Consider the following 12260-nt stretch of genomic DNA (forward strand, 5'->3'; position numbering starts at 1 on the left):
AAAGTCTGCTAGCTTTCAAATTATGCACACAAAAGTCCCAGTTAATTAAAAAAGCATGCTTCTGCAGTTATTTGAGATAACTTTAAAATTATACTGTTTTCATATGGTGAAATATGTTGCATGATAGTGCTATTCCCCAGTAATTTGCAATACAAGGAGCAGAGGAAGAAGTACAGCAGAAGAAAGGCACTTTCAAACTTCATCAAAGAGATAATTCTATTTTATATCTAACATCTTTTCTTTACATTAATTTTCAGAATACTTTAACTATGGTATTTTATGTTCTTTTGATTCTGTTACATACCCTTGTAATAATTTGCTCTGTGTTGTTTTTTTTTTTTTGCAAAGCAGCTTCCCCAATTTACAGTATCTGAGTTTAGCTCACTGCAGAAAATTCACAGACAAAGGTTTACTGTACCTGGGCTCTGGAAAAGGCTGTCACAAGCTCATCTATTTGGACCTTTCAGGCTGCATTCAGGTTTGTAGCTCACGTCTGTCTTTCATTCTGTGAAGAAGAGAATCCTTTATATGACTGGCTGCATCCTGCGTTCATGGTATACTGAAGTAGAACAAGCACTGCAGCAGACTTCCAGGGTTTTGAATTACATGACTACAGCTGTTTAAATTTTAGTGAGGAATAATAGCACTATAGGTTTGGAACACTTCCAACAAACTGTCAGATCTATAAACAGCTAGTACTTACTGCATAATGAGAACGAGGCTTGCTTTTGTAGCCATAAATAGACTAATTCTATGTCATGATTAGTTAGGATTTTAAATCGAGAGCTTTGAAAATGCAGTTTTTACTAAGATATCAAAAAAACAAAAGCCACTCTTGCACTGGAAAAATATGAATTCACACTTGATTTCCTGAGAAGGAAATTAATTAAAAAGCGAACTTTTGTTACTATTTTATATTGGTTTAATATATAAATTGAAGTAGTATTTATAACTGCAATCTAAAAATAGTTAATGTTTTGGATTATTTTAATCTCCTACTAAACTTCTAAAGAAAACCAAGGTTTTAGAATCTGGTACTATTTTAGAAACCTTCAAATATATACTGTATCTTGAAACATACGTCAAAAGCAATATGAAATGCCAAACTGTAAGGCAATAAAAGTCTGCCAATGTTTTAATTTCTTTATACACTGAGAAGAGTTTCCAAATTACAAAATACATGTGAAATGATAAAGAGATGGAGTCTGAGGAATATAACAGTTTAACTTTCCATCTAACAAAACCTTTTCAGAACCAAGGATGAAGGCAGATAGGGCAACAGTCTTGTTCTGACGGCTCTTTACTGTGTCTGTTTCTTATTCCTGAGAATCATGCTGAGACTATTGTGCAGTAACGGTGTGAAGTTTGAAATGAGGGCTGAGGTTAGAGGAAAGTTAGGAACTACCTACCTCTGAGTTACTTTTTCAAAATGCCAGTAATTGGTTATTTTTTCTAAAAGCAAATTCCTGCTTGTTCACAAGTATAATCATGAGCTGTAAGGATCTGCCTCTAGAAAGCATGATCTAACAGTAGTCAGAGAAAAGTGATCATCATCAAACTGGGAAAACCACAATCCTCCCCTTTCCAGAGGAAATTGGGTTCGCTCACCAGTGTATTTGAGAGCTCTGAAAGGGATTCCAGAGTTTCCTCCATTTTGGGTTTCCCCACGATTCTGGAACAGTGCTTAATGGTTATGACTGAGTACTTAAGTAAACAGTTAAAACCAGAAAGAGCATCAAATTGCATCACTGTTGTAGAAAGCATTTTAATAAGATAGAATTCTTTTTTTCCCCTCTCATTGGATGAACTAAACCAAAGGGAACTTCTGTAAGGCTAATGTTTCAGAATTAGTTAGAAAAATGTAGTGAAACTATAGTATAAACATTTAAATTATGCTAAAAAACTGTGCTATAGAACAGAATATATATTCTGTAGAATATATATTTTTCCTGTTTTTTCATGTTTCCTGTTTTTTCCTTCATTTTAACATTACAGTTCTTTTTATACGAGTTCTTATATTACCATTACTACTGTAGGGTTTGAACATCTATTTAGAAAGCCCATCTGTTAAATGGGTGATTATGCTAATGATTTTGTGAGTGGCAACTTCAGGACCTGGGCATTTAAACAGCTTGTTAAACAGTTAGGCAGAAAACTGGGAATTAAGCACACATTTTCTAGTCCGTTGTCATAAAACAAGGCAGTCTTTCCTTTGACTATTATATTAATACATGGTAATAATAATGGATGAATTGTAGGTATGGGTCTTTTGCATAAAATCTTAGTAATTAAGGTTGTATCTTTACGACATGGGTAGTAAGTATTTTCATTAATGAGTTTCAAGGTATTTTTATAAAAATATACAGATTCTCTTGTGTCCTGCTCAAAAGGTGCCCTATTACACCATTGATATTCTTAGAGAAATACCTTAGAGAATTATTCTTAGAGAAAACGTAAGATTTCTTTGTCCTGCTTCTGAAGCTGAGCAGTATGGGTGGAAAATTTTCTGCTATTAGACACAAAACTGAAAAGACAGAAGGGTATAAAGCAATTGCATGTCATTTACCAACATATTAGATTCAGATTATACAACAGTTATAGAACAGTTTGGTGAGAGATATTTTCAGTTAAATTAGAAACATGGAGATTGTAAAAGAAATTGACTTTTTATTTTTGGTGCCAACATCTACAGCTGATTTTCAGATTGGAACTATTCTGGCCCAAAATGTGTTAGAGTGGTCTATCAGTTGCTGTAGTTTACAACACCTGGATAAGAGATCACAAGCCACTGGGAAAAATAAATTTGACCCTTTCATTTCTTGACACGCTGCAGTGTTTGTGGGGATGTCAGAGAAGCTATTGGCAAACGTGTAGGCTTCACCAGTTTTCACCATCTGAGTTCCTCCTGCTCTGGCTTCATTGGGAGATTTCGCATTTTGGCAGCTACTGTCAAATTCTGGCTTCTTCAGACATATCAAGCAGCAAAAAGGCGCCATCACCTGGGGAGAAAATTTGACCCATGTTCTTTATTTATTGAAGAAGATGACTCATTGTTTACATTTCCTGAGTACAAACTCGTGTAACTGAAGAATATTATAAGTTACACATGCACTACTGTATATTTTTAGAAATATGCTAATTCAGGAGTATGTTAATATAAACTTTTTTTGAACAGTGGAAAATTAAAAGAAAAATAACATGTGGAGGCAAGTCATCGATGTAATGTGCCAAACATCTGAAAGGATGTCACAGTTCATTTTACCATTCTTGACAAACACAGAATAAAAAAAAAGATAGCCCCTTGTGCACCACAACAGTACTTCCTCAATCCTGAACACTGATTTTCAAGTTTCTGCACTCACAGTGCATTGACAATACTAGAATCATAGAACAGTGTGTCTTCAAAATCCCTTCTGCGCTGTAGATGGCATTCTGCCTTGCAGAGTGGTTTCCACAAATACAATCGGTTCAGGGGGAGCAAGAAAGAGTTTTAAAGCAGTACTGTATGTGTAGCAAATAAGCTAAAACCTGAATAAAAATTCTGTGGATTCCTATTCTTTGGAATTAAGAAACTATCAAAAGATAAAATGAAATTAGTCTTGACATTCTTACAAGCATTTCATCGTTTCAGCACATTTATTTTCTAAATCTATGGGGACAAATCTTTAGCTGTGGTTTGCTCCATGTCTGTTTTGATGTACTTTTATTTCAGATCACAGTATACTAGCATACAGTTAAGAAAAAACCCAAATCAGTCATTTACATATTAGACTGAAAACTCCTCACAGACAAGGAATTATATTTCATATACTATCTTTGCATTGACTTCTGATCCTGTATGTACGAGAAGAATAATACATTTATAAAATGATCTTACTGAGTCATGCAGGAAAAGTCTGTTTTGCAGAATTTTATAGGATCTAAGACTCATAATAACCTTGAAAGCATCCTCCCTCACAATTGGTTTGAAGAAGGAGGTTTAAGCAGGATTTTACTGATCCAGGGCAAAGAATGCAGTATTAAATTCCATATGCATCCTAACATTGATTCTCAGGTCAAGCTGTTCGCTGTTGAAGCAACCTATTAAACACTGAAATTCCAAGTGAGTTGAGAAAGCAATTGTTTTACTAAAATGTGCACAAAATTTCATATTTATACACCTTATCTTTAAGAGTGCCTGAAATTTCATAGATAATCCATAGGGGCTTTAGAAAAGAAATTCAAGATTAAGATTGTATTGTTCTAGGAATAAAGAAAAATAAGACAAATACATACGATATTGCAGCAGCATCTAAATGTTGACTAATTTGGTCGAATCTTATCTGAATGCATGTTTCACACTGAAACTTTCTCAACCTGATGCCTGATATTCACTATCCAGCTTTAAGTTAAAAAACAGTTCAAGTGAAAAAACTTTGAAACAATCTGTGCAGGGGTATTATTAGCTGCTTCAGTATAATTAGTTTTGGCTTGCATGGAGGAAAACGCTGAATTGCTGCTATTTGTGGTATCAAATGGCTATGTTAAACAAGCAGTGTTTTTCCAGACAAAGAGATTAAAAGTCCTTTAGACTGCAGCTAACATTATGCAATCATTACTGAATTCCCGAAACAGATATGCTACTTCTGTCCCTCAACATTGTTGAGTTTGATCTTGATTACTTGCTACCTACTATCTATCCTTTTGAGAATGGGAATTTCACTTAATTTTAGGCATCTAACCTAAGGTAGTGCCTAGAAAATTACCTTAATTTATCTATATAACAATGAGAGACGGAGAGGGGTCTCCAGAGGTGATTCAGACTTTTTCATAAGTCTCACCTGTCTTGGGATCTTTCTTGCTCTTTGTTTGCTATACAGAGATCCCAGGTTTCATAGTTGTCTAACATAGACACCTCAGTTATGTTCCTAATTTCAGTGGAGTAAACAAAGGCTTTAGCATTTGCAGACTATTTTTTAAATCATCATTAGTATTATTGGCACTTTCTTGACTTAGCATTTTTCCTACCTGTCTCCCTGATTTTGAAGTCCTCTCAACTGTGATTCCTCTTCTACAATTATCAGAACAACCTGTAAGTCTTGCAAATATTTATCTTACTGCTTAGTTAAATGGCTAACATTTGCAAAGTCAGGAGCTTTAAACTAGACTCCTGAGTCTGCATTTAGGTTTTTTTCAGTGATATTTTTAAAATTTTGACCAAAGCAACAAGTAATATAATGTAACTGAGATCCATCATTTAATTGTATTTGCATCTGAATTTTAAGTGCCTAGACACGAATGATCTTGTATTCCTACTCTCTCTAACTGTGATCAGCAACCTAGGTAGGTACTCTTAACAGTTAACAGTATGTTCATGGTAAAAAAAAATCCCAAGAACAATTGGCAGCAGGCCCCATTAAGCCCCAAACCTTCCTTTGATTAGCAATCATAGGAGTGAGTTGTAGTTGGTTACAATTGATGCGTGCACTTGAACTGAGTCTTACAAAATCTCTTCAGTTTGAACAATAAGCATAGCTGAATATGGCGTGTTCTGCACTATCTCAGCTTTTGAGTGACTGTTCTTTGGGAGCAGAGTTATTCCTTCTCATTATAGCTAATCTGTTCAGCAGTTACAAGGGGAAATCCTACTGTCATAACAGCTAAAGCATACTCAAACTGCTTAACAAACTGTGGCTGATTTTTTAGAAGAGTGAAAACGTCGGTCTTCTTTTGAAAAGGCATCATGTTCAGATTATAATGGACAGTGTTGTTACCATGTATTACAACAACCTGTATGATGTAACATACCGTCTCTTCTCTTGGGAATGGTTTGCTCTTTGTAGTATGTGGACCAAGAACAAGATTCAATTACCAGAAATTGACCTCTCAAACTGAAAATTCTAGGGGGTGATTTTTTTCTCTTTAACATATTAAACTACTTGGTGGGTATTCTAGAAATGCGCTGTCTTCTGTTGTGGCGCTGCTTGAGAGCCAACAATGAGGAGGCCTGTTGCAGGGTTAGGCAAACTCTTACTTGAATGAATTGGTCATGTCATGTTAAAGTAATTAGTGCTTTTTGACCAGCAGAGAATGGAGATTTCCCAATACTTCCCTCAGGCAGCTACTTGCAGGATGTTCACAATTTAAGCTAATCCCTTTCATACAGACTGGAGGTTTTGGGCTGAGGAAACTGGAGGTAGGATTACATTGTCCTACATTACATATACCAACAGCAAGTACAAAACTGTAGGATTTGGACAACTGAATTTCATATTCTGTCCTGAGAACTAGCACCCATCTTTCCATGCCGACATTTTACCTTCTGGTGATCACTACCTGTTGAAAAGAGGATTGCCTTTGCCATAGCAGCCCTACACTAGTTCTGGTTGTTTTGCATCATTTGGGGTGGGCAAATCCAACCTATCCATGCTGATGGGTGAGATCTGCAGTACTATCTGCCGATCCTCACTGATGTATTACCCACATCAACCACATTCCCAAAGTCATGGTGTCCTTTTGTCCAGCAGACGTGTCTCAGTTGGAAGGGGTGTGAGAGCCTGGGGTGCACCAACAGGCTCTACATGCTCTGACCAGCTTGTGGTTACAAGATGGTTATCTTTCTCTATAATCCTTTTCTGCAGCCTTCCCTCCTGCCCCCCAAGATTTTGCTCTTTTTTCCTTCTTCAGCTCTTTCTTACAGTATAGCTGTTTTCAGAGGAGCCTGATCTGGGATTACACAGCTGCACCGTATCAGACCTGACCTTGAACACAGGCAGCTGACAGAGGGTAGTTGATGGGATTTATATTGCCATGCATTACCTTTAAAACATTTCCTATAGTTATTTTGATGGTAGGGTTTTCACTCTGTCATTTTGCAGGCTGTTACAGACACACTGTAGGAAAAACATTCATGCTACACTTGCCCTGAGCTTGAAACACATCGGACTATTTGCATCCACAGTGCTAACAGGGCCAGTGTGTGTCATGAGCCACACCATATACTATCTGTCTGCACATGAGACCTCTACAAACACTTTAAGCCTAAGAACACATTTGACAGACATGTAGCCAGTTCCCCTCTAGTGCTGACACCCCCCTGCGCAAGGGAAAAAGTGCAGAGTGCCACAATCCCTTACGAAGGAGAAACAAGACATTTAACATCAAAATATTTAAAACAATTTATAAAGAATCTGTTTAAAAGTCCACTCCAGCCTGAAAATAAAGAGCAAGCCAACCTGGCCATAAGTTAAAAGATGGGGCATCATGCCAGAAAAAAAAAGGCAATGCCTTGATTATAACTTAAAGTCAGATACTCAGTTCATGAAAAAAAATCTCACACACAAAAAGAACCCAAGATTAAGTTTGCAAAAAGAAGAGCCAGAAATCCAACGTGTTAAACTCCATACTCAGTGCTAGAGTGGAAGGAAACAGGCTTGACCCTTGTTTCCGCTGATAAGTAGTTGTGGGGAGCAGTCAAATGTGCTACAAAGGCTGGAGGCTGCAAGTGCAAGAACTGGAAGCATCTTCTGGTGCACTGCTACCGTACTGACGCGTGACGGGTGATTAGCTGCTGCTTAGCTTCTGGCTTGCTTTTCTGTGACTATCTCCTCTCTGCTAATGGTGTCCACTGTCAGACAACATCTATACCGTAAGCAAAGCCTGTGTTTTACACTGTCGCTTGCCTTAAGCAATGTAACTAAGCAAATCAGGCTTCTGCAGCAGCTGGAGAGGTGGGTTACAGCAAGAAGCCTTCCCAGTATAGTTTATCTTTGGAGTTGCCTCCTTTGGATTCTTGTTTCCACAGGCCTTATTTGGTACCCAGGAGAATATGCTTTTTTTGTGGATGTTTTGCAAATGAATTCCTGGTGCAGAGCACGGCTGTAATCTGAGCTGCACAAGATTATTATATTATACAACTTCAAAACCCTGGGAAATAGTGAGATCTCTACATGCGAATATCAGGGGAGACTATTTCACGGGGAGGAATGGTTCACATCCGTGTTGTCTGTAGAACAAGGGGCTAAAAGGAAACTGTCTTGTACTTTACACAGAATTTATATGTCAAAGGAACTACTTTGTATGCCCAAGAGTGAACTGACATCTATTGAATTTGGGCAGTTGAAGAATTGACTCCCTGAAGTCACTCCCTGGAGTGATAAAGGGAATAAACTGAATTGACAGATCCATCTGTCCATTCATACTGTCACTGAATATTGCTCTGTTAAAGTATGCAGAGTTGGTGAGGTGGTCCTACATGAAGGATTCTGTAAGCGAGCTCCATGTTATTGTGATTGCATACGATCTTTCTTTGTATCCCGTCTGAATTTAACACATATTTTACTATGGATCTGGGAAAAACAATGAAGATCTTTTATCACATTCAAACCTTGCTTCAAACTAGATGTGAGCATCTGCCATATGTGAATACCTCATAAGGTTGGGAAAACAGAGGTAGAAGGATGTGACAACAACATTCATTCCCATAAATGGTGTTGACTGAAATTGTTGTGCCTGGGTACTCTTGCTTGCTTAGTAGAGACATTTTTGGAACAGACCTGGGATTTGGATTATGTTGTTAAAATTTGAGAATAATACGTACACCTATATATATGGGTCTGTTTTTCTTTTAATGAGATTAATGCATTTCTTGTTTTAGTGAGCATCTAGGTACCTATGATTTTAAAGTATTGAAAATATCTCAAGCCTTTCCTGTGTTGTTTTTATTAGGCTTGCTAAGACATAAATATTTTCTTACTTAGATTTCAGTTGATGGCTTCAGAAATATTGCCAATGGCTGCAGTAGGATTCAAGATTTGCTAATCAACAAAATGCCAACTCTTACAGACAGATGTATTCAAGTAAGAAATTGAAAATAAATCTGTAGTTTGAGAAATTTTCTGATGTTGGAACTGGGTTATCCTTTCAACTGACTTTAAAGAAGGTTACGCAGATACGATTTAAGATGAAAATTTCTCCCTGAAAACATTTTTAAAAACTATTATCTGATTATGTTTATAAATCTTGCTCACTTGCAGTCACTTTCAGCAAATTTCAGTCATCATCTTTTGCTACATGGGTATGGCTGAATTACAGTCTTCCAGTTTATAAATGAGAGTTTTTCAGTTTTTTCAGTGTTAAAGCAAATATAATATATGGGAACGGCATTCTGCTACTTATTTTGCCCATCAAAAAATAATTTTCAGGCTTCTGCAAAAGTGATTGTTAACTAGATCACTGTCTCGGGCGTCTGCCATACTTTATGTCTCCAGTTACTTATTTCTTTTCCTTGTGTTCCCAAACATCATAAATATATGGAGAATTTCAGTAGTTTATATACCACTCACTGTCTAGAAGTTACTGTTAAAATGGATTATAACTATTTGTTTGAAATTGTAACATTTGGTATTATATGCAGAATATTTGCTGATCTTTTGTTACGTGACAGCATTGGTTAAGAATATTTATTTCACCTTTTTCCCTTCAAAGGCTGTGGTTGAAAAATGCCAACAGATAATGTCTGTTGTCTTTCTTGACTCTCCACATCTTTCTGATACAACTTTTAAAGCCCTTGCTGAATGTAAACTTGTCAAGGTCAGCATTGAAGGTTAGTATAATAATTCACAAAATTATTAGGATAATGTATTTTAAAAATTCATCCAGATAATTTGAAATAAATCTTTCAGCTGATTTCAGTGGGTATTTGGATCAGGCCCTTAAGTATGTCAGATATGTAACTTACATCTTTATATATTTCAACAGGGAATAACCGAATTACTGATTTAAGTTTCAAGTTGATGAGTAAATGCTGCCCATACATCAGGCAGATTCATATGGCTGATTGCCAGAAGATTACAGATGATGGTCTTAAGATGATTTCACTATTGAAGCATATTCTTGTACTGAATGTAGCAGACTGCATAAGGTACTATATCACATCCAGATTTCTGTAAACCATTGCAAAGGAATTTTAGTAAAGTTAATTATACTGGCAATAAGTCCTGTTAACACACCTTTCAGTTTTAAAAATAAATTTTTAGAATTTTAGTACATGTATCTTAATATTTTAAAAAATATTTTATACAAGTAGGTTTTTGTTCCTGTATCATGTTTTCAAAAATCCATTCATTATTACTCCAGTTCAAGCAAAAAAATTAACTGTAGGTGTAATAATAGCCGTGGCATATTTTAGTGCTGGAATGTGGCTACGAAGAAGATGAAAATGATAATCAAAGACAATTCCAGTGCCACAACTCTATTAAAATTTGGATATTGTTTAATTTTGGGAATATTAAAATAATACTTTATAATTATCTAGTACTAAGATATAAACAAAACTACCAATCTTTTACAATTACTGAGGCAACATTGTAAGTTATGTTGTAGAGGAAGGATACATTTCATGTGAAGACTGTTTCTGACTTCAGGTGTGTCATGTGTCAGTAGAACAAAGACAAATGAAAGGGCTTCCAAAGCTGCAATCTTGTTCCCTGTTTTGTGGCACGGTGATGGAGTCAAGGATGAGAGGGAACAGGGAAGGCAAAATCTCCAAACATTTCAAAATCAACAGACCTATAAAATAATACAAAGAAGCTAGCATTGCTGCTTATCTTAAAATTTCTAACATCATGTGAAGTTTTAGGAATTCTGCCTTAAGGTGTAGCTAAAGTACTTTTTGTGCCTGTTGATGCTGTATAAAAATTTGATAACATTGCATGTAGATGCGCTGAGAAGTGCTGGAGTAATAGCATGACATCGTGTTGGTAGTTCAGCTGGGCAGATGGGACAGGTGCCTGCATTTTCTGGTTTAATATCTAGAAGGCTGGATTTTCCAGTCTGTTGGACAAATCTTGGGCTGTGAGTGTGTTTGCACATGTCGGTTGTCTCTACTGCTAAAGAATTGCTGAATTACCTTAACAAAACTTTTAATCAGTTGTAAAGCTATTGTAAAACTCTGTACTTATTTTATTGCTTTTGCAGACACTTGTGAAAGTTTCAACATTAACAAAGTTATAGATTGTCACATATCTAAACTTGGTAAAGAGTTTCTCTCAAGAGATATGAAACTACAAGAGGGGTATTGTTAGTATTTATAGGACTCTATAAATTCTCTTATTTGGACTTATTTCTTATTTTATTGCTATAAAAGTTCACATTGTGAGTTAGAAACATTTAGGGATTTCTCTCAGAATCAAGGGAAGTGCCATACTGGTGGTAGAATCTTAAGAACAGGTTTTGAAATGCTTAGCCGTCTTAGTGCTCTTAATCAGTTTCCTTTTTTCATTGACGTTTTTTCTTAGTCTAAGAGTCTAAGTTTTTCTAACTTAGTCATATGGAAAAATTTTTGAGAAATGAAAGGGACAGAAAGAGCAAATCGAACAACTCAGAGTTCTTAAATTACAGGAAGTATTGGACTACACGTGAAAAATGAAGAAAAAAATTTAACTGATCATGATTATTAGAATTAAGAAATAATAGAGACGTGAGTAAAAAGGTGGCTAAAAATGGACACAGGCAATGTGGTGGCTCATACCCTTGGCACATTTTCCCAGTTCAAGTATGTTATCTTCATGTATGATAAAGTAGTGTGTGGCCTGTGTTCTTTACAGTTAATCAGCTGGCTAGAGAAACTTAGCAAGTGTATTCACAGCCCAATTATTTAAAAGGTTATAATGCGGCTATTTCAGCCCTCAAGCCTAGTGTGGTTACAGAATATCTTTTTTTTCTTGTTGGTTTAATTCAGTTGGCTGTATTGCCAAGCTCTGCATTCCTTACAGACTTTATGAAAGTTAATTATTCTGAAGGTATATTTCTTAAATTTATCTATCTTGAATGAAAAACAACTGCACTGTGAAATAACACCAAAACTACCACAGTGGTTGAATTATTGCAGAGTGATTACTTTAACACTTTATGAATTAGAGCTTCATCTGTAGCTTATGGTCACACAATGAGGCTCTGTTCAGGTTATCGTTTTATTAGTAGTGCTATTCTTACCCATGTGTTTCTGGGACTTTGGGATTTGCAGTGATTCTTTGTGCTGCAACAAACTGTACAAGCCAAAATATGATTCTGTCCTACAGAATTCTGGGATTAATTTTTTATTCGTCAGGGAACACAGAAGAAATACTGGGAATGCATTGAAATGCTAAGTGTACAGTAACGTTAAACATACCAGAGATATGAACTGTATTGAAACACCCAAATTGTAGTCAGCTCTCCAACCCTCTCAACTTGGCTGAAAGATTTTCTGTCTACTTAATTTTTATAACCTTTGTGTATAT

At 36.1% G+C, this 12260-nt stretch overlaps 1 protein-coding gene across 1 annotated transcript in view; it reads left to right on the forward strand.

Annotated features, from left to right (window-relative positions):
• Positions 1-351: 351 nt before the first annotated feature.
• Positions 352-12260, forward strand: part of FBXL13 (F-box and leucine-rich repeat protein 13) — a gene marked incomplete at its 5' end in the record, with an annotated part of 39030 nt that continues 27121 nt past the window's right edge. Inside the window, 4 exon segments of the mRNA XM_009573766.1 lie at positions 352-478; positions 8739-8837; positions 9466-9583; positions 9739-9901. Coding sequence (XP_009572061.1) covers positions 352-478; positions 8739-8837; positions 9466-9583; positions 9739-9901 — 507 coding nt within the window.

The sequence above is a fragment of the Fulmarus glacialis genome, unplaced genomic scaffold, assembly GCF_000690835.1.
Source record: "Fulmarus glacialis isolate BGI_N327 unplaced genomic scaffold, ASM69083v1 scaffold4903, whole genome shotgun sequence".
In the NCBI taxonomy this organism is placed as follows: Eukaryota; Metazoa; Chordata; class Aves; order Procellariiformes; family Procellariidae; genus Fulmarus; species Fulmarus glacialis.